At 33.3% G+C, this 24,238-nt stretch overlaps 1 protein-coding gene across 1 annotated transcript; it reads right to left on the bottom strand.

Moving 5' to 3' along the window:
- Positions 1-14,215: 14,215 nt before the first annotated feature.
- On the bottom strand, positions 14,216-20,041 carry LOC147072846 (4-vinylanisole receptor-like). Its single transcript, XM_085945734.1, has 4 exons — positions 19,889-20,041; positions 18,171-18,278; positions 15,635-15,790; positions 14,216-14,278 (listed from the first exon to the last, which is right to left on the bottom strand). Exons 1-4 carry the CDS (start codon positions 20,039-20,041, stop codon positions 14,216-14,218), a joined length of 480 nt encoding a protein of 159 aa, XP_085801860.1.
- Between the last annotated feature and the right edge of the window lie 4,197 nt (positions 20,042-24,238).

Raw genomic sequence — 24,238 nt, 5'->3', positions numbered from 1 at the left:
ACACTACCAAACAATTAGGCTTATTCCAGTCCGAGATACATTTGTGCACGTATGAGTGCGTGCGTAAATGAACATTATATAAAAACAATATTTAAAATGGTTTAATACAAAAAATTTACATATTATTTTTAATTCCGTCGAAAATTTCAAACACCATCCACATACAGAAGTATACAATAAATAAAATTATTGTACACCACATACTATAATATCAAATTTAGAAAATAATATATAATATAGACGTACTCAATTTTTGTTGGAAACTCAAAATGCTCTACGGGCACTCCGTAGTATAGTATATAAAATAGTTTAAGCAGCGGTGAAACTGCGATACCAATGATCGCTATTGCTGAATAAACTGTATGTACTAGTACGATCCTGTTAGATGTCTCTTCGGCTGAAACCAAATACTTGTTTGGAACTTTTTTAGCGAGAACATCTGAAAATAAGAGTTAATTAGGAAATATAATTTTTGGATCAATTCAATATTATTTATGGTTATATTAAAATAAACGTTATAAAATCTCGTATAAAATTGAGTGATAGTATCGAGTTGAATTTAACGACCGTGGATATCCAAAACTGAAGGAACTGGCATCTATGCCGGATATATTATAGGATACCCTTCAATGAAAACAGATGCTGGAGGACGCCAAGAGTAACATAAAGTTTTAGCGCCAATAATACATAGAAAAGCAACGTTACCTAATATAGTGAGTTTGTAACGATGTTTTTGTTCTTTTACATCCATATTTACTATATTTTTATGTTTAAACTATTACTCAATTCGTTACCTCAATACTACAACTAGATAACTCTGATTTGGTCGTTGTTGGGAAAATGAGATTTAAACTTTACTTTATTTACGTAAATCTAGGCTATATCTAATTATTATTTTAAATAAAAATGACAAACTGTGCTTGTCTAATTGGGAACAATTAAATAATGTTCAACGGTATGAAAAAATATTGAAGATATATTATTTTATTTATTTAATGCATTTATGGTTTTAAAGTTATCCAATATTTTCAAACACAAAATTAATACAGTTCCCATTAACTTCTGACTTACCTAGTTTTATGATTGTGTAGAGAAGGAAATGTAGAATCATTATATATTTACTTATCGACCATGTCCGATCCTAATAGGATCATATGGGCCTCCACAGAGTAGAGGTTTGTATTAACAGATTTTTGTTTTTTACGAGAAATGGATGGAAGCCACTTGCTCAACCTATTAGGTCCATACCCTGACTCACACACAAATTGAAAAACAATATGTGTACTTGCCAGACCCAGGATTCGAACCTGAGACCCATGGCGTGATAAGCCAACGCTTAAGCTGCGCGGCCATCGTGGATAGAATCATATTCAATAGCTATCTCAAAAACAGTAAAAATCAAGATATCTAGTTGTAGTATAGAGGTGACGTCATGTATTTCTAGTTGGAATAACTATTACTTGCCTTAAACAATTTTGATATGCTAAAGATCAAATTTTAAAAATCTAACCTCGTAAATAACTTATGTTCACACCAGATGTCCTTCATACCCTTTTAGCTAAACAAATATATTATGATATATAAAAAAAAATTTCAATTATTTTATTCTGCATGATAGATAAATAAATTAGTCCACTACTTACTTAATTCCCAATCTCTTTGAAGGAGTTTGAAAAGATCTGAATATTCGCGTCTGTGATATAAAATACTGAGGTATTGTAAGAGTTCAAATGATGGTCCTAAGGCAGGTGTAATGACTTCTGTTTTTTCGTTGATGTCAGCAGCTTTAAGAAAAGTATAAAGAAGAGGCGGAACTGACATTATTATAAAAGCAACAATTTGTATGAATCTTAAAAAATGATTAAGCCGACTCGGCGTCGATTCTCCAATTCCTATGAGCTTGCACAGTAAAGTTGTCGATCTCATTATGTTATGAGGCATGTTAGTACCCATAATAATATAACTTTTTTAAATTTAGCCAACTGATGATTTTCTTCAAATATTAAAACAGTGATCTCGCCAAACGCTAAAAGTGATTTAAATTTTCCATGCATATCAAGTATATCGATTCCAATTTACAAGGGTGGGCTGAAAAATTCTAAGCCTTGAAAAATATATATATATATATAAAAATATATGAAATATATTTGAATTGGCGTTAATATGAGAAACTCGATTATAATGATTTGTAAACAAAGAACTTTACGATATTTGAGTTATCTATATTTACAGCTGTTTCGGGCTAACATACGTCCGTCAAAACAATCTACGTACATACTTATTAATCACTTCAGACAACTAAATTCACGATCCAAAAAAACTTCAAACATATCGACTTCGCCTCTTCCCCATAAGTGTCGTGGTTTAATAATTTTAATTCTATTAAACAGGTTGACATATATAATCGATAGAATTTTTTTCCAGTGTAGTAAAATAATATTTTTACCAATATAATCTCCTTGAATCTGCTTGCACTTCTTCCAACGGAACTTCCAAACTGATATCCAAGTTTTACACAAGCATTCATCAGTCGTAAAAACTATTTTTTTCGGAGCGAGATGTTTTTTTTAAGTAAGAGAAAATTGTAAATCTGGTCTAGGAGGATCCTGGATGGGTCAATTTGTTGATAGTCACATTGCAACACCGTTATGTAAACCAGCAAATTGTATTGTCTTCGTGAAAGATAACAACTTTTGTTAGCATTCCGGGCCTCTTCATCTTGATTTTTTTCTCAATTGTAAATGTTAGACTTGCAAAATTAGTACTTGCAATGTTCTGTATTGATCACGAAGCATAGCTAAATATGATTCATTTTCATAAAAAATGCAAAACAAATTATATTGAAACAACTTTTATGGTAGACAACACTTTAGAGCAGTGTTTCCCAAAGTGTGGTACGCGTACCCTCTGGGGTACGGGAAGAGTTTGATGGGGATACGCGCTGCACCGGGAGTTGGTCATAGAGAAGTGGACTCATTTCCCTCTCTTTATGAGTTTATAACAAGTTCGGCTGGTAAAATTGATGCTAATACTATGAAATATATAACACAGCATTTCGAGAATTTATAAGTGGGCCTTAAAAACTATTTTTCTGATTTAAACAAAAATATTGAATGGAGAAGATATCCGTTTGATTGAACAGCAATTGTTAGAATTAGCTTCAGACGGATTCTTGGAAAAAAATATAAGGAGTGTACTTTAACATCATTCTGGTTGCAAATACAATATAATATGTATGCAGTTTTAACAGAGAAAGTCTTGAAATACATCTTGCCTTTTCCAACTTCATATCTATGCGAAGTTACTTTTTCAGCATTTGTAGACATTTAGTCAAAAAAAGGATGAGGCTTTGTGATGGAGATGTGGAATCGCATCTCAGATTAATAAAATTAACAACCAGGGAACCAAATTATGATTATCTGTCGACTCAACACAAAAAATTTCATCATTCTCAATGATTATAATAAATGTTATTTATAATTCAACTTTTATTTATATTTTATTATGAATGAATTCGTTTTTTATTATTTTGTTTATGTACTAAAAAGGAAAAAATAAATATATTTTGATTATTATTAAAGTATATGCAATTTTTTTGATGAGGGGTACTCAGAAGTACAGATGTCGAAAGTTAGGGAAACATTGCTCTAGAGTGACATAAGAATATAATATACAGCAATAAAAATATTCAAGCTATCTAACAATCTAGAGACCGGTTAGTATTTGTTTTTTTGATTCTGGGAATTTTTCTGCTTACCAATATATTTCATAATGTCATATTATTATTTCTTTACTTTTTTTTAACGCGTCATATGAAGTAGTATAATAATTACATAATATTATGTGGTTACAAATAATTATCAAGGATGGCTATAAGTTTCCATTTTAATTGACCAATTTATTAAAAAACACATCTCATCGAACATTTTTCGATTTGTCGAGCCCGTAGAAATATTAGTTATTCACTATTTTGTTGATAGATTATTAAGTAAATTATAATCAAGGAGGTTCGTTCTAGTAGAAGTGCCTATTAAATAAATATTAATATAATTACGGAAAATATAATTGTCATTTTTTCAGAAATCAAGAAAAATATAAAATTTTAACGTAATTACATAAAAATGAATATATTATCATTATCAAAAAAATACTTATTTACCTCAAACTGTACAGTGGCTAGAAACATTTGGCTAGTATGCAAAAAATTACGCAAACGTCCCAAACGATGTTTCTAAAAAAAACTCCATCCAAAATCAAATCCGAGATTTTTTTATGTAAAACATATTTCATTTCTTTTTTATTTTTACGAGAAATGTATTTTAGCGTGTAGTGTGGATTATGAGAAGCCTTTCGACAGTCCGCACCGCCCCTCCCTCTTGATGTTACTGGGAGCATACGGGATCCCTCCCAAGATCATTGCCATAATCAAAAGCCTGCACGAGAATAGCGAATGCTGTGTCAGAATTGGAGACACTGTCACGGAATGGTTCGGGGTCACGACCGGAGTCGGACAGGGTTGTGTCCTTGCACCGTTTCTTTTTATCATTCTCTTTGACTTTATACTACGGAAGTCAATACCACCCGACCGAGGCATACCTGTTACCCCCTCGGTGACCTGGAATACGCCGATGATGCTGTCCTATTCGACAACTCAATCGAGGGCATTCAAGAGACAATCGACAGGTTGCATAACTCCTCTCGCGTTGGTTTGAGAATCAACGCGAAGAAAACCAACGTCTTGTGCAATAGTACCTGTCCTGATCCAGATTTCCCTCTGATTAGCGATGGACAAAACATCGAGAGCGTCGACAACTTCAAGTACCTGGGAAAACACATCACGGGAGATGGCATTTTACAGAAAGAGCTCGCTATCCAAATGGGAATGGCTGGAGCAACATTCAACTCGATGCGAAATGTCTGGGACTCACGATTGTACTCGGTCAAAACCAAATGCCGCCTATTCGACGCTTGCATTCTGACGGTGCTGCTTTACGGTAGCGAATCATGGCACCTTACAAAGGCTCAGAGCAACCATATACTGAGCTTCGAAAACAGATGTTTGCGACGAATACTGGGTGTGCGGTGGTATGACTTTAGGAGCATAATGAATAAGGAATATAATGATATTATTGTAACTATAAATGAGTCAAGGCTAGACCAGGATGCACAGCGAAACAAACAAAAAAAAAGTTACCATTATCTATTTCTGAGCGGACGAAGGATCGAGATTAAGGAACGGTCAGTCGGTAACCTACCCCCGAGCCTTGAACGTCGCCTCTAAATACAATTTGCCACCTTTTCGCGCCAAAGCGTGCGTTTACAAATGTTACTAATAATTAATTGTTACTTGTCAAGCGAAATATACTTAAGTGTGGAAAAGTATAAATCAACACCTTAAGTAAACCCATACCTATCACTATAGTACGACAACATCTTCTTGGCTACGCTTTTAGGTGCTGCTGTCTACTAAATGGGAGGAGCTTGTTAATTTATAATAGAATTCCGGGTAAAAATGGGCGGAACATGTTAGTTCACAGTTTTAACACGTAGCCAAAAAGATGTTGTCGTACATTACTTAAAACGCTGCGTTTACACGAGTTGTCAACTAAAAGTGTATAAGTAGCACAATAAGAAATACAAAAATAACAAGAATATAATATGTCACTAAACACGAATTGGGCAAGAGTTGGGTGGTTTACACGACGTTGCGACATGTTGCGAGTGGGAGTGGAATTGTGGTGGTATGTACGACTTAGTAAATAGGAACAGTTTCTATTCATTTGCAGATGCATTTTTATTAATACTTAATATCGAACATGGAATCATGGAATGATTTATGTGCGGGTAAGGAATAGGTATGGATGGGAAATGTAGGATAGGGATAAGCATGAGACTCGGGGAAATAGGATGCAGGGTCGTGGATGGTTTGACTTTTACCTCCAAGACCTCGGTTACCTGTCCGGTTACTTCGCTCATTCGTTGGATGTTCCTGTATAATAATAAAGTACATAAAGATGGAATAAATATAAATATCTCGGATTGAGCGCCACTCTATGATGATGCATAGAGACAATAGTGAAGGATAATTAAATGAAAAGCAAGTAGAGAAATTTCAACAATTGTATATTAATAAATAAGATAACTTGCGGGCTACAGTGTATAAAAATGTATAATTACTCAAGTGAATCACGAGCACCTAAAGCGATACAATATTTAGATAAATAAGAACAAAAACCCAAAAGCTAATTCGGTCGGTGGACCGTAACATAAAATAACAATAAATACCGATTACACAAAAGGCTCTCCAGCCTATTCGCTGCCCTCGATTCCTTCCAGGACGGAATCGAGGGGTCCGTCTTCAAACGTGGGGGAACCGTGGAGTTCCTCCGATCTCCTGGCGTGGGGGGACGTCCTTCGGATGACCATCGTCCACGTCTCCAAAACGTCAGGAAATCGAAAGCCCTGTGCCCAGGGTCCGAGGCTCGGAACTGGCCAAGACGTCTGCTTCCTTCGAAAGGTCAAGACTGAGAGCTCGACTCCCGCTTCACCTTTGTGTAAAAAGCCCGCTATCTCCTATAGCGCCGGAAATAGTGTCACGAACTCTGTACAAACTATCCCGTGCGCAGGCGCGATCCGGTCGTACTTTTGCGTAGTGTTGCCCTCGTAAAGACTTCCTTGGCTTAGTGTGTTATGTTATAAAATAACATGACATTACCTCCAACCTCGGTAAGAGAAGGACAAGCCATAGCGAGGACTTCGACTGTCAACTTCTCGGGGGGGTCTTCTGATAGCATCAATCCTCCCAGGGGTTGGGCATCATAGACGGCATGCTTAGATATAGCGCGGCTACAGGCGAAGCGAAGGAGACATATAGATGAAATTTCCACTCTGTTATTTGGTGACAGAGGGAGAGGCTTATGAAGAATCAAAAAAACGAAGAAGATTATTTGCTGAAGAGTGAAGAGCTGGGAGAGGTCTCGTAGATTTACCCTACCTAACCGGTCCACCAATAATTTATAAATTTTGAAAAAGATCTAATAAATATAAAAACACATAAGCTCGTGTATATAGAAATATATAAAATATTATAATTTATCACAGATAATTCACATCATAACAAATAGTGGGGATTCAACCCAGCAGTGTAAAACTGCAATATTTAGAATATATAAAAATTGATTTAGATAAAGCTTCCAAAAAGATAGGAAGAGTTGTATAATAATTATTAGTTTGAAAAGATTTGATATCAGTATAAAAAATTGAAATAATAGCCAAACAATTTACATAAATGCACCTCAGATAATAATATATAAAATGGTATAATAAATTAATATATTGTATATAAATGAATTAATATTTTAGTTCAAGAAATTTAATTCAATTCATTAATTGATAAAATTGCAGAGATAGTATAATATAATAAAGTAATTAATAGAATTATATTCAAGAAATTAAAATTGCTTCTATAATTTGAGTAATAATATAAGCATTGAGTAATTAAGTTGAAAATAATAATAGATCAGTGAATGATTTAATAAATTGATTTCAAATGATATTAAGTTATTGAAAAAAAGATGAACCTTTAATAGTTGGCAAAAGTTATAAAGTGCACAAAGCAAAAAATATAAATTCTCAATCGTATATGCCGTGGTTTTTGGCAAGTATACATAATAAAAAATAATAAATACAATAAATTCACCAACTTGGTTCGAACAAATAACATAATAATTAATAAACAATGAGTGCCAGTTTGGTTTTGCGTGAGGGCTGGTCTGTCGGTAAGTAATAAATACTGTGCGTCAAGCACCGTCCGAACATTTAAAAAGAACATTACTAAAATATACTACTTTCAGATGTCTAATCTGAATAAAAATAACAGTGTGGCTAACAACCAACAGCTGTGATGTGGATTCTCTGTTAAGCCTGAAAGAACAAATGACGTGTGATGGAATTCCAAGCCATGGTCCGGATCCCAAGCAGCGCTCCCACAAATAAAATAACGCGAACAAGGAGGAAACTAAGCTAGAAAAGAATTCCTAGTACAAAATATATAATTAAAATTAATCATCGATTTTAGTATACTACGTTAAAGTCTACAATGGTGTAGCAAGATATCGTCCGTTCCAGAATATATGGCTCCGCTTCAAATTACTCTAAGATGAACTAAACCTAACTTAACCTAAGGTGAGATACCACACCGCAGATTCTGGACAAACTCAATCCCGCCAAACCCGAGACCTCCGGTGACGTACGTTTCTTCCGGTGGCGTGTTCCAGCCCCAGGTACGCGAGTCCTGAGTCCGGAACCCATCAGAAACGGACCTCCCAGATACAAAAAGAGAATACCACGGAGCACCACATGAAAGCCAGGCAACGACAAGGAAACCATTAACACATCGGAAACTAAATGTAATTAAAAGAACAACATGGTTCGCAACTGGTCCGACATTCAAGTTGGAGCTGCAAAAAATAAAAAATGAAAGGCTAAAGAGATCGTATAATAACGTCCACTTTCTTCCCTCAAGGAATTTTGATAAGTAGGTTGATTTCCTTCATACAGTCCAGGCCGCTGCACAACATCATTAGTGTCGACAGACGATCGCTTCTATTATTTGCATCACGCCTGCCAACTCACCACCATAAACATCAGAGTGCGGTGGAATCCACACAATCAGCGGCAGATTCCACCGCCAAAAAGAGAGGGGACTAACGGAACCGCCTTCAGTACCGATAGTTCAACCCAAATACCAAGAGGGTTGACTGCTAGAGAAAAAAAATCAGACGCGTCCGAGGAACATCTTCGGCACCCCGGATCACTAAAACACACCGGACAGTAGTGAGACACCTTCAGTTCCCACGACTTCCAAGGAGCTAGCAGCCAACAAATAATAATAAAATCTCCCCGCAGCCTGTACCGACAAAGATACATTGACAGAACAAGTATAACCAATCACTACAATCAATAAAAAAAAAATATATTATAAAAATAGCAAACAAAACCGTCACGCAAAAACAAGTACAAAGGCAACTGGTATAAATAAAGATCACACGATCACCAGCGCGATGTACTTAATTAGACAATTGTAGGTAATTTTAAATATAGATATTATATCACTAGGTAGCTAAACTGACAGGCCCTTCGAAACGCTAAGACAGCGGTTGCGTCTTCCGGGAACACCATAACTCTCATCCTGGCACTATGGTAGTATTTAGAACTGTGCTTGTTTACCAAAAGTTGGTCCAGATGCTGTTTGTGTGGTATGAATTGAGTAGGCCTCCTTCCCGAAAGGTCTGCAACCACCACCTTTGCGATGGACGTTCACCGGAACAAGGGTGTATTGCCATGTGCAGGAAAGAAGTCAGTAACTGAAATAGTTTACCATAGGTGAGTAAAAATTCACAAAGAAATTGAAATAAAGAAATATAGAATTTTATAATAGAAAGTATTACTCAATGACATAATATATGTATAAAATTTGCGATAATTAATTCGATAAAAAATCAATCCAAAAAAGAAGCTTGTAAAAGAGCAAAAATAATAATTATAATTTATAAATATCTGAGGTGTGTAATAGACAAAAGACAAAACAGTACAAAATTCCTTCACAAAAAAATTGAATATTAATAAATAGGCGTTATTAAAATGCGGCCCTGACAAAATTCAAAATAATTGGTTGAGTGTCATTGGCACGGAAACACACCTTTCCATAATAATAAAAGAAAAAATATTTGACAGAGTGTGTGTCATAATGAATGAAGGTTTGATAACTCCTAAAGGTTTCAAATATAGTTGATAATAAATTAAATATCAGCATTGTAAAATATTGCCCAGTAAAATAAGCATGCTAAACAAGCAAAAAAATTAATCAATTATTAAATTCAGGTTAAATTGAATGTTTATGAATAATAAATAGCGGAGGGCTAGGATTTGAAAAGAGAAAAAAAAAGAATTTAAAAATATTAATTAATGTTAGCTTATATGCTTTTTCAAAAATTAGGAGAGGACGGAAAGTTGCATATAGTTGAGTGAAAGCATCTAGAATGAAAACAAAAAGCTTTAAAAAAAAAATATGTCTTTAAATTAGAAAGGGTTTGACAGGAGAGAAAAAATTAAATTGATTCAAAAAAAATATGTAGACGGAAGTTTTATATAGGAATTAAGAAGGAAAATTTTATTAAAAATATTCACCTGTAAAAATAATTATTTATGTATAATAAATAATCATTCCCACGAAAGAACAGAATCTTGAAATTAAATATTTCAAATAAATTCTACGAAGGTGTCATCTATCGACTGCAAATGTAAGCGCGCTTGACGTTTAAAGTTTTAACCAGAAATCAATTTGGAATATGAATAATTGAATAGGAATTAAAAATGACTAAATTTATTTCAATGAACGAAAGATTACTTCAATTTTATCAATAATGAACGCGAAATGAATAATTTCAATTGTCTACATTATAAAAAGAACAGATTTGAAAAACTAATATCGAACTGTCAAACTAGTAAGAAAAACAATGTAAAAACATATTATCCGAAATAAATGTATTCTACCGTCGCAAATAATTGATTGTAATAGCAAAATAAAATGAATAGAAAGTTAATAATTAAGAAGAAATGAATTCAGAATAATTTAGTGTCAAATTTTAACAAGAATGAAAATATATCACTCAAATAATCGATGACAGCGCGACTGCCGACTAAAATGAATGACCCGATAATGATTTTATTCGAGATATAGAAATTATTAATTATTCACAATATAGAAATGGAACGAAAGGACCTTTTGTAAACTCCATTCCATAATAAGGTTCATCCAGCTGTCCAATTGATTTGGTGTTACATCCACTTAGTATGTTTCAATCCAATAGTTCTGTCAAATTTGAGGTTAATAATTCTTGTCATCCAGTAGGTATATAAATGTTCATGTCGATCTCGTCCAAGTTTGACATCCTTCCTTCTCCTTTGAAACTTTATTAAATCACTTATAGCACCATACTAAACATAAAACAAACTTTTTGCTGAAACAATCAATGGTTAACACTAATTCCGATGCCCAAATATTGACATTTCGCCAATAGTGTGGGTATCAAATAATTTATTATTTAGAAGAAATATGTATTGATGATAAATGTGCAAATTGTATTTCAAAATTAGGTGTAAACCATATAAAACACTGTTAATATTAATTTGCGAAGGAATAATTGTAGCTTACAACACAAAATTAAATAAATTTCACAAGGACAGTGATAAAATTGACATGACGTATTGATCTATCATTTTAGATCGCCATTCTCCGCGTACCGCATAGACTAGTCTCACGTCTGTTGCAAGTACCGCGTAAGTCAATAAAAGACTATATAAATATATGAAAAATATAACACACATAGTTACGACCACCGAACCAGAAAAATTTAAGAAAAATATAACGCAAATAATACGTTTTAATTTGTCATTAATTAATTTATAAGTTTAATAAGTACTATGGATTAAAAAAAATATCAAAATGCGTCTAAAATCACGGCCGATGCGGATTCGCTTGCAACTCCACGACGGTAAACCAAAAAATTCCAAAAGTGAGCCGGCAAAAATCGGTGTAATTAGAACTAATGAGGCTGGAAAAAAATACACTTGCGGCAATAATTATTGTATGAAATCGTGACTAGCAAAATTTAAAGTTTTATAATCGGAACAAATAAAATTTAGAACATTAGGACAAAATAACGAACGAGTTCATAATCCGAAACAAATAACTGCGAGTCTTTAAGAGGTAAGTCATCGTGTTTTGGAAAAGAAATATTCAAAAAGAAACACGATGCTTGTTGGGTGCCAATATCATGGAATGGCTTTGTGTGAGGGTAAGGAATAGGTATGGATGGGAAATGTAGGATAGGGATAAGCATGAGACTCGGGGAAATAGGATGCAGGGTCGTGGATGGTTTGACTTTTACCTCCAAGACCTCGGTTACCTGTCCGGTTACTTCGCTCATTCGTTGGATGTTCCTGTATAATAATAAAGTACATAAAGATGGAATAAATATAAATATCTCGGATTGAGCGCCACTCTATGATGATGCATAGAGACAATAGTGAAGGATAATTAAATGAAAAGCAAGTAGAGAAATTTCAACAATTGTATATTAATAAATAAGATAACTTGCGGGCTACAGTGTATAAAAATGTATAATTACTCAAGTGAATCACGAGCACCTAAAGCGATACAATATTTAGATAAATAAGAACAAAAACCCAAAAGCTAATTCGGTCGGTGGACCGTAACATAAAATAACAATAAATACCGATTACACAAAAGGCTCTCCAGCCTATTCGCTGCCCTCGATTCCTTCCAGGACGGAATCGAGGGGTCCGTCTTCAAACGTGGGGGAACCGTGGAGTTCCTCCGATCTCCTGGCGTGGGGGGACGTCCTTCGGATGACCATCGTCCACGTCTCCAAAACGTCAGGAAATCGAAAGCCCTGTGCCCAGGGTCCGAGGCTCGGAACTGGCCAAGACGTCTGCTTCCTTCGAAAGGTCAAGACTGAGAGCTCGACTCCCGCTTCACCTTCGTGTAAAAAGCCCGCTATCTCCTATAGCGCCGGAAATAGTGTCACGAACTCCGTACAAACTATCCCGTGCGCAGGCGCGATCCGGTCGTACTTTTGCGTAGTGTTGCCCTCGTAAAGACTTCCTTGGCTTAGTGTGTTATGTTATAAAATAACATGACAATAATTTGAAAATACTTCTGAAATATATTTATAGTAACCACAAGGGAAAATCTTTTTGAACAAAATACGACACCCAGTAGGATTTGAACCTGCACTCCTCCGGATTCGTGCCCATGTGCTCTTACCATTAAGGTATACGTATCTTATCCAATTTCTACGAAGTTCACTAATGTTAAAACTATTTAGCCTGAAGAAGGTAATAAAGCGAACCATTTGGCAAAACTTTTATCACACCCGGTAGCGTACGCCATTAAGTCTTTCAGTGCTAAATACGCGCTAACCATTAGTTGGCCATTAGATATAATTAGCATGATATTTAAATGTGGTAATTAATTAGTAATTATCTGGTGAGCAGTGAATGTGTTCTGTTGTTTTCCTTTCCAATATATTACAACGTTTTTCTTAGGTCGTATTTTTATTTGTCCGGTGGTTGTTTGTCCGGTAAAAATCTTGCAATCGATTTTTAACTAACTTCCCGACTAGCTAGACATTTGAAACTTTTAGAATATATCAGAACACGATGTCAATGCATTTTTTAAATACTTTTATCCATCTTTAAGTAGAATAGAATTCATTATCAGTTAATTCTGTTTTGTATGAAAAGTTATTTCGATACCATTATTAGTTGCTAGGTGGTCCTAGCAACTAAATTATTAAATAATATATACTTGCGTTACTATAGAAATCAATATGAAATGACATGTCATTATTCAGTATTTCTATCAAGTACAAATTTTTTTGACGTTTAAGCTAGTCAAGTCAAGTTTATATGATTCAACAGAAAGTTTAAAAACGTTGTATATAAAAAGTTCTTTTTATCTTGTAATTATTTCTTATTTATAACCCAACGGCTCTCTTTAAATCACAATTATCAATCAATTAGACAAAAACATTTTATTTCCTTTTTGTAAAAAATCATTTAAAAATTATCCTGAAAGTTCGTTATCCACACATTTTTGATCCCGACATCTCATAATCAAGAAATCTAGCGAGATATCGAGATAGCATACCTTAATTATTGATCGGCTCAAAATAAATACAACTTACTTACGCACTTTGTCACGTCCCAGTGTTGGGGCATAGGGAAAGCACAAGTTTGTGTGACTTTCATCGGTCCATCGCCATGTCTTGTGCCTCCCGCCATGCGAAACTTTGAGGTTGTGCCAACATTTAAATATTTTTAAATCATTATATAATATATAAAACAATTAAAAGTAGTTGGATAATTTTATGGCATAAGTATATTATAAAGTAAACGAGATAATTTTGTGATTGTTTTCATTTTTATTTAAACAAGGCACAATAATAATACAATAATTTACGAAGAAATATTAATGCTTTTAAACCTACACACAAATAGTAATCATATTTAAAATACACTAATTAAATGATATTACATTATAATATATATAGATATATATAATATTGAAATTGCTGTAAACTTATGTAGCATAATATATTCCATTTTAGGTTATTGAAAAAGCATACATTTATTTCTCTTGCGTTTCTAGATTTCTAAGAACGGTGAAATATGATACAGCGGCACTGATAATCTGAAAAAGAAACAAAACATATAGGTCATCCATGGACTGAAACCGTATGCGGTTTTGAACCGTGTGCCATACTAAGCTTATCCTTTCTGTTCATGGAAATATATTTTCACAAGTATATTATAAGCATCCGATCGTATCCGTTTATACCATACACTTCCACTTACAAATTTAGAAATATAATATTTTCATGAACAAAACTCATAAGTTTAGTATAGCACACGGATTTAAACCGCATACGGTTTCGATCCATGGATGGCCTCATAGGCATGATATTAATAATTATTCGAGATACTATTATAGTAAAACATTAAAATAGGTTTTTTGTTCGTTACGTGACGTTTTACATATAGGGGACAACGATATGGTGGTTTGTGGGGAGAAAAGCATCTATGTATCTAGGTATGTATGTATCTAGGTAGGTATAGCTTTTCAATCATATTTTATAAAAAATGTAAATTAAGATAGTATTTAGTTGAAAGAATTACATTTTACAAGAATTTACAAGAATTCAAGAATTACATGAATTTACACCTGTGTCTGGCAAGTATACATAATTTTCAATTTGTGTGTGAGCCGGAGCTTGGATCCAATAGGTTGAGCAAGTGTCTGACATCCATTTCTCGTAAAAAACAAAATCTGTTCATACAAAAGTCTGCTCTGTGGAGGCCCATATGATCCTATTAGGATCGGACATGGTCGGAAAAAATTTCTTTTAAACACTTTGATATTTTTAATATTAATAAAAATAAAACCACTGTATTTATTGTATATAATTACAAGATAAAAAGAACTTTTAATGTACCACATGTATTCATAAATACTTTTTTTTGTACTTGATATAATTGATAATACTGTACTTGAATAAATACAGAATACTTAAATATCATTTTGACATTTCATATTGATTTCCATAGTAACGCACGTATATATTAATAATTTAGTTGCTAGGACCCTATACAAAACAGAATTAACTGAAAATTAATTCAATTCTGCTTAAAAATGGCTAAAATTATTAAAAGAATGCATTATCGTCGTGTTCTGATATAATCTAAAATTTCAAATGTCTAGCTAGTCGGGAAGTTAGTTAAAAATCTTCAATCGTCCAATACAAATCTTGGACAAACAAGAAAAAAATCGTACTGAACAAACAAGAATACGAGCTAATAAAAACGTGGTAATAAATTATTAATAATATGTAAATTCAGTAATATACTATAATATTTTTACTAATGGACATTTGATGCAGAATATGAATAATAAAAGAACCCTCGTAAACTACCCTATTCGTAGATGCCTGGGTCTTGTGACATAATATGATAATATTCATATATTTATATTATAATATTAAAATATTACCTTAAAAAAGCTTTCAATTGATATCAAGTAGAATTTGTACGCTGTTACTCCCAAAGGCTTTTGAGCTCGTTGTATTATCATCACAATTGATTTTCTATAACTCGGTCCATACATATACCAAGAGCAGCTATATGCAGCATTTGCTATTGCAGCTGACTGAAACAATTATTTTTCAAAGTAATGAGTCATTATCTGTCAGGAGGCCGAATTTCATATGGCAATTCAAACGAGACTCGGACCTTAGTTGCTCGATGTATCATTTCGATCCAATAATCAATAAGTTGCGCATAAAATTACTTCAATATAGTCACGGTTAACTTTTTTGCATGATCATAAAGCCAATAACAAGTATAACTAATATAATATACTTATTATTTTTTATTGATGAAAAAATCATACAAAAATATTACTTTTGAAATGAGTTTACTGGTTAATATATTATGTGAATATATGTACATAATATGGTGAATCTTGAAGACTTTTATTACCTAATTTAAAATATAAAATTTGTTTGATTCCTGGGCATGACCGTTTAATTAATCTGTATACACCAATTATCCTCCTAATTCCATGTATTCCCTTATATATTATAATAAAATAGCCTTGCATAATTATTCGTAATATTATGTCATATTGACATACCTATAAATTTAAATATGTAACATAAAGACATTTCAAATGTAAAATAAATACCTTCCGCGCCATCTGTCTTTAAGTATTGCATTTAAGATTTATACACAGAGATATACTGTAACTAAGTCTATCGAATCATCTATTTCTTCTCTTTTACCCTATCACGACCCAGCATTGGGGCATAGGGCAAGCACAAATTCGGGTCACTTCCCTAAATCCATCGCCAACTCTTGAGCCTCCCACCATTCCAGACCTGCAACGCGTAGATCACTTTTGTAGCAACACTGCAGAGTGAGGGAGGGGCGGCCACGACGATGGAACCATTGAGGCTGTGCCACAAGGGTACGAAGTGTCGCACTCTTTGGCGGCATCCGGAACACATGTCCCAGCCACGTAACTTCTACTAACACATGTATATAAACGCTTGGGATAAGTTGTGATTCTGATTTATTATCTTATAATTATCCTTGACTACTTAGAACTATATAACTATAAATGTAAAATGTCGTCATTTTTTTTAGCTCAAATAGGACTTCTGTTTGATCATAATTTAAAAAATCTATATTAGTATAGTCTGTCGTTTTTTAGTAAAATCTTTTTAAAAGAAAGAAAAATATAATATTTTATGTTCTGTAAACATTCTCCAAAGAAAAGATAAAAAAACTCAAATTAAACTCCCATAATATGGCTGTCCTCCAATTTTTTAGTTACCTATCACATTCTACCTTCCTTCAACTCTTCAACCCTTCAACCGGCACCCTTCGCCACTGTAAAATAATGATCCATGCGCTGCTAGCTTGAGATAGACAGAAAAGTAGATGGATTTATCAGCAATAAACTATAGAACTATCTGAATACAATCGATATCTTCAGTAGGATTATCAGATTATCAGAGCTCTTATGGTAACGTCATCATTTAGATATTTACTCGTGCCTTGGTCCAACTAAGCGGAAGGCTTCGGGCAGCGATTCCCGGGTGATTTGTGTGCGCTTATTTAACATGCACTCCGTACCTATGGATTTCAATACTGGTATCTCAGTATTTTTCGATATCGAAATACCGGTTTTAAAATTCAGACAATACCGATATATTCGGTATTGAAAGTGGAAACAAAATGTATTAATTGACATAAAAGGTTTAAAAGAACTGTAATTTTTTGTCGGGTTACGCAATGTCTGGCTTACATCCGGTTGCCTTATGACTTCCTTATGATAGTGCAGATTTTCGAAATACATTTTTTGCATTATAGGTAGGTACCTACTTTCCTAATTTAAAATGTATCCAAATATTTGCGCCAGTCGCTCGCGGGTGTTAAAAGTGGCAGGTATATTTTTAGATGAAACTGAAATCGCGGTTGAATACTGTTCGTTTGTTTTTTCAAAAAAAAAAAAACGAACTTTTTTCTTACGGAATAAAAGTAAAGAAATTCATTTGTGTAAAATTGCAATAAACTAATAAAACATAAGGTGGAATTACCAGTGACATATCCATATAAGAACACATCAAAATATAAATTTATTGAAAGATCATTCGAAGAAAAAAGTGCCAATGGTTCAACTACTAAGCTATCTCTATCATATTATCATAACTTTTACCTATTTTAACGGTGTACATAATATTATATGTACATTTTTATAATATTTTAAAATAAGAGATTTTTATATCTATATTAATTTTATTCATGGATACTTGGATGGATGGATCACGAATACCGGCATTAGTATTTTCATTCGGTATTGCAATCCCTAGCCCTACCTCACCCAGCAAAACGCTGCTACTGAGGCTATGGTCCATGGCGATTTTATTCTTTTTCACATCTGAGACGTGACAGCGTTAAGTCAGTATGTATACATGTCATAAAAAATGTTCATGCTTAACAATTATTTAATTTGTATTACTTACCTCATTTATTAGGCGTTGTCCCGCCCAAGCGAACATAAAGAGTTGTCCAACGAGAACTGTTGTAAATGCACAGAGAGACACAAGTTTTGCAAAATCGTATTGTAACATCTGCAAATGCAATAATTTACTTCAAATATACAACAACAAAAAATTAAACTCTCCCCCCCCCCTTCAGCCAGCGTGATTCTTCTTAATCGGCAAATTAAATTTCAAAGGATAAAAGATATGCCTTCGGCTAGAAACGCGATGAAAAATAGAATCTCGAGAACTTAGTTGTAGTTTGTAATTTACTAATTACTTTTTTTGAGAACGCGATCTTTTTATAGTTAGTTAGTAAGAAGGATCAATGAATTGTCTTCTCATTATCGCACTGTCCGAAGATATGTTATACATATTCAGTGATCGTTACGTTAATTGTTTTATAATTAACTATTTTTTGTTGTCTCAATGTATGTCTACTGTTATGTAGTACGTGTTTAAATGTTGTAAAATGTATGTTCAATGTCGTCCTGGCTTTTTGTATATGTTAATAAATGGTAAAATAATAATTTTATTGTCACTTGGTCCTTAAGTTTTGCATTTTCATTATATATATACTATTAAAATCTATTTGAGTACTTGAAGAACTTTAAGCTCTCGCATATAAATTAAAAATATGCCGATCGTTTTATTATTATTTTTATGGAATTATATATAAAGGTACTTGGGTAATCGTTAATTACTAATTACTTTCCACATTTAATTATCATCATCTTCATTCTATATCATCATTCTGAGAATTTTTTTCCCATAAAAAACTGCTCGGCACGTCAGACAGTCAAAAAATAATATTTGGGGAATTTTGGCTCGCTGACGTTAAAAGGTTCGCCAACCTAAGTCTACAAAGTGAGTGCGAGTTAATTTGTGACCGTACGTCAAAGAAGATTCTCTGTAGATTATTGCTATATTACTTACAATGCAAATCAATATATTTGGGGTAAATGATAATTCTCTTTCTGTCTTAATCATTGCGAGTATTGATCAAATATAAATATTTTTTTACATCGAACAGTGTAATACTAATAAAGATGTAATACAGCGGAAAACACGTTTTGAAAATACCCGATATACTGGATTATTTATTAGTTTGGGTTAGTTTAGGTTAGGTTAGTTAGGTTAGGTTAGGTTAGGTATGGTTAGGTTTGGTTAGGTTAACCTAACAAATAATCCAGTTTATCGGTTATTTTCAAAATGTGTTTTCCGCTGTATTCCGTATAACCGAACAGTACCAAAAAGTTACTAGCTTATTTTTTGTATAATGAAATATCATTATCTACTTATTTAGATAAACAATCAAGTAAAATATCAAATATTCGGACATAAGTAAGCACGCAAAAAATACCGTCAGCAGCAAGTCGCTTTTCAAATATTTAATAAATAAATAATGCTGTAATGCCAACAGATAATATTTACCTATCTATAGTTAGCAATTTAATCAGACAAAATACGACATACTCGTAGCATTGCAATACAAAACGGTCAATAGGCATAATCGCCATTAGTCAAAACTTTTAATTATGTAAAATTAATTGAAATAAAAAGTTTAAAAGTTTCTTAAGCTGGTTTTAGTGAAGCACTACATCTTTTTCAGAGTATTGGCAGACAAATAAACGATAAGTAATTATAATCTTTGTCAACGTCCAGTAACGGATATGATACCATAAATGAAGATTTCTTACCACAGTTGCTTGATGAAATGTGAGACAAATCATAATAGCACTTGATCCAAATTGAATCATAGCCTGAAGGCTAAATATATTTTCCAGCTGGTAGACGTACCCAATCAAAACGTTGTGCCTTTTGATGCATTGCCTCAGTGAAAATGTGGCCATTTTTTCAGGCAAATATTGTCTTGTCCCAAACATACAAGTGATTTTACAATTGGTGTGAGTTTTCTTATTGCATCGTTGTAGCTTTCCGTATCCGACTCTATGTATATCATCGTTCAGAGATTTGAAATGAGCTGACACGTGTAACGACATTGACACAAACAGCGTATGAACAACAACCATGCCCTGGCAAATCTTCATCATGCATAATACATAGTAAAGGTAAGTCAACGTATAAGACAGAATCGTTGATGTATCATATATAAATCTGAAATAAGAAAACAATTTTAAAACCTACGATTTTGTAGAATATGCGTATATATATAATATACATAATATAATATAGTTCTAAATCTCGATAAGATCTATAAGAAGGTAATTTTTAATACAATTAAAATGAGTGGTATTTTTTAGATCTGCGAATTTGTTTCAGCGGAAAAGCAAAGAGAGTATGGAAAGGTGGGCAAGAAGAAGCAATGCATAAATATAATTTTAATAATCCCGTAAATCAGCTAAAACGACGTTGCATGCGTCAGGACTAGGAATTCCAATCCCGGGATCCCGAACGATTTTCGATACCTATCAATCCCGGGATTGGTAAACATAATCCCGAAACATTCGGGATTGATTTTTTCATCAATTTTTAAGGAAAATATAATAAAAACGAAAATATAACAGAAAAAATTACTTTTAATAACAAATAACTACATTAGAAAAAACTGAGTTCGAATGAAGTTTGATTTATTACCCATGTATAAGTTGCCAATTCATTTTATTTTTTCACATACATTAATAAAAATGAGAAAGATTGGAAAAAAACAATGATTTGCACTATTAACAAAGTAATTCTACCATTATCTCATACGTTTTACGGCAGTTTCATATTTGGCTGACTTATTCGATTTATGAAGCGGAAAAGCCATACACCATGATTTGTTATACTATTTTAAATCTCGATAACCCATTCATTAAGTCTTTACTATCAGAAACAATCTCATATAATATATTATGTAAACGCTAAACACAATATTGATTTAACGAAATTTTATAAATGAAAATCGATTAGATTTGTAAATAGTTTAACATAAATTAAAAATTCCACAAAATATGTACGATGCAGTCAACATCCGTAAAGTAATTTGAGAAGTATAATAAATAAATCAAGAAACATTTAGTTATACGTTTCGGCCATTTACACCTAAGCTGTCTTCTTTTTATAGAAAGAAAACCATTGCGCACTACCAGAAAATGCTATTCTGGAGATTACTCGGGCATTTATTTTAATTGAAATTGTATTTTATTTGTTATCTTTTCATAAATATATAAAACTTCTTAACTCTCACATTATTTATATTACAATATTATTTACTTAATTGGTTAACTCGCTTTGGTGTAAATCCAAACGACACACGTTTAATAATGTAGGTACATTTCGTACCCAATGGTTGTTCTAACCGTTGTACTGTGGTGTGTATGAAATGGGCGATCTGCGCACCGTCTTATCGTGGTTCAAATAACGTGACTGGGTCAAAATGTATGTGTTTCATATTTTATCAAAGTGTTTTAAGATTGGCCTACAAATACTTCTCACAAAACATCTGAAATGATATCAAAACTGTAAACATGATAACGTTTCATAGGTGTTTTAATATTATTTGTTTTCATTTGGTCCATTAGATTACGTCATGTAAATTGGACGTATTACATGTATACGTATCACAGTTCACCGTAAGCTGTCATACCGGAAAGAGACGGCCGTTGAGATAAAAAAATACGCTATGTTTGTGGAGCATTGCAGACAGTAATGTTGATATTTTTAGTTATTAGAATCAATGAGGACACTGATTTGATAGATACGATTTGATACTTACAAGCACCTACTTAATACTTTGGACGCGGAAGACGCACACGGCGCGTAATGACCAGGCGGCCGATCGATGTAATTAACGTGCATTTTAAAGGGGGCAATTAAAATCTCATTATCTATTCAGGAATGCGTTAATCTATAAAATCTACAACCATTAAAAACTTTATATAAATATACACAATATGATTGTATTTCTAATTTAGTTTGCAAACCTATTTTCTTCTGACTTTCCCCTGTATGCCGGTGAGTTTTATGTGTGTTTTTAAGTGTTTCGTTTAGACATGAATTTGATCTCAATACAATATGGTCAACATTTCCGACACAACAGCTTACTGCAACGGCTAGCTGCATACGTACAAATTTGTGGATACGTCATCATTGAGAAGTTTGCCAATCGACTGACCTGAGACCACAGAGAGACTTGCTGAATGTATAACACCACTCAATATTATGTATATAAATTTTAGGAACTTGAAAGCGTCCTTCAATGTTGCGTGGTGTCATACATTCAACTAGGAGAAAAAAAAATATTTATAGTATTATAATAAAATATGTAGTATAATCATACTCAAGTTTTACAGGAAACTCAAAATGTTCTATAGGTACTCCGTAGTATAGTTTATTAAATAGCTTAGGCAAAGGTGAAACTGCGATACCAAAAACCGTGATGCCGGAGTAAATTGTGTATGCGATTACAATCTTATTAGATTTCTCTTCAGCTGAAACTATATACTTGTTTGGAATTTTTTTGCCGATAACATCTGGAAAATAAAAAGTAAATAAGTTATATAGTTTTCAGATAAATTCAATTTTATTTAAAGAATTAAATTCTCCAAGTGAATTAATATTTATTTATAGCAATCACCATCATGTTAATATTATTATGTAAAATAACGCCGCGGGCGACTTTTCTTGGTATTAGAGAGAATTCGTGATGTATGTTTATTTCACTTAACTGGTTGACCCACCAGCCAGGTCCCGGGCTAGAGCCCTGTCAGCCCCCTTGTGAGGGCCATGCTGCCAATTCTCGTTAACAAAAATATGGCAGATGGGGTAAGCCAGGAAAGGGTAAAATGAATCCGAATTCCTAAATACGAAAAAAATCGCGTGAATTGAATAACATTTTATTTTGTGGGATGTTTGGAACTTAATTTTCGTTAGAATGTCCCGCGTTTTATGACAATTTTATGGCTTGTTTCGATGTCGAAAAATGCTATATTTAACGCTACACGTAAATTAGGATGCTAGATTTGGCAAGAAAAACGAAGTTGACGTAAGTGCCTAAATATCTACCTTCGTAAAATATGCAAGGAAGTCTACCAAGTGATATATATGTCATACTAAAATTATGTGATTTTCATAAATTGAGGTTTTAAATAATAGTTAACTAATATTTTTTTTATATTTGAACTGTTGTTTATGTATTTCTATAGTATATCTAAACTAATTACATTACCAAAAACCACTTGAAGATTTGCAATTTCTCGATAAGATAATAGATAATTCTCTTTAATAACGATTTTATATAATGTGCAGAAGAGCGAGTTGTGAATTTCTCTCTCATACCAAGCTTCACTCGTTTGTCCACGGAGAACGCTGGAGTAAGTGGCGGAGCATACTTCAAGAATGCATGACATAGGGGGCCTAAACGGTACTTGCTTTACGCACTAAGCTGTGCATCTCGCGCATCGTATGGCCACTCGCAGTGTGCTTTGTTTCCAAGCCCCCCTCCCCACCCACAATATAAGCAAATATAGAAACAGACTCACAGATTAACATCTTGATAACTGCATTAGAATGGGAGGATCCACCGAGAGTTTAAAAAATGCGAATGACAAGTCAATGCCATTATTTTCACTAAATATTTTGTTATTTTACGTACACTTATTTCATTTTTTTATATAAATAAATAATTAAATAACGCCATTATGTTTTAGTGGAAACCCAATATCCTAATTGAAGTTTAAGTACCTAAAACTATAATACATTGACCAAAAGTTACGATACAGACGGTGATATAAAATTATAAAGTAGGTATGTGTAAGTAGCCTGTTAGCAATGACATTATTAATGGACGACCCACTCAATACAGTAGCTAGCAAGGAAATTCGCATGTATAAATAGATGTCACGAAATTTCCATTATGCGATATCACGCATCGGAAATTTATAACAATATGACCTTTATTGTAATGGCGTTAGAGCGGTGTTTCTAGTGTCAATGTTCATTTGAGCGAACCCGTTCGAACCGAACCATTCGGCAGACCCAACAAAAAGCATCAGGAATTTATAGCAATATCACCTTTATTGTAATGGCGTTAGAACAGATTATGC

Source organism: Rhyacophila brunnea, unplaced genomic scaffold (genome assembly GCF_057557595.1).
Source record: "Rhyacophila brunnea isolate RB1 unplaced genomic scaffold, BYU_Rbru_1.0 scaffold_19, whole genome shotgun sequence".
Taxonomy (NCBI): domain Eukaryota; kingdom Metazoa; phylum Arthropoda; class Insecta; order Trichoptera; family Rhyacophilidae; genus Rhyacophila; species Rhyacophila brunnea.
The sequence above is the reverse complement of the archived record's forward strand: the minus strand, read 5'-3'. Positions and strand labels throughout refer to the sequence as shown.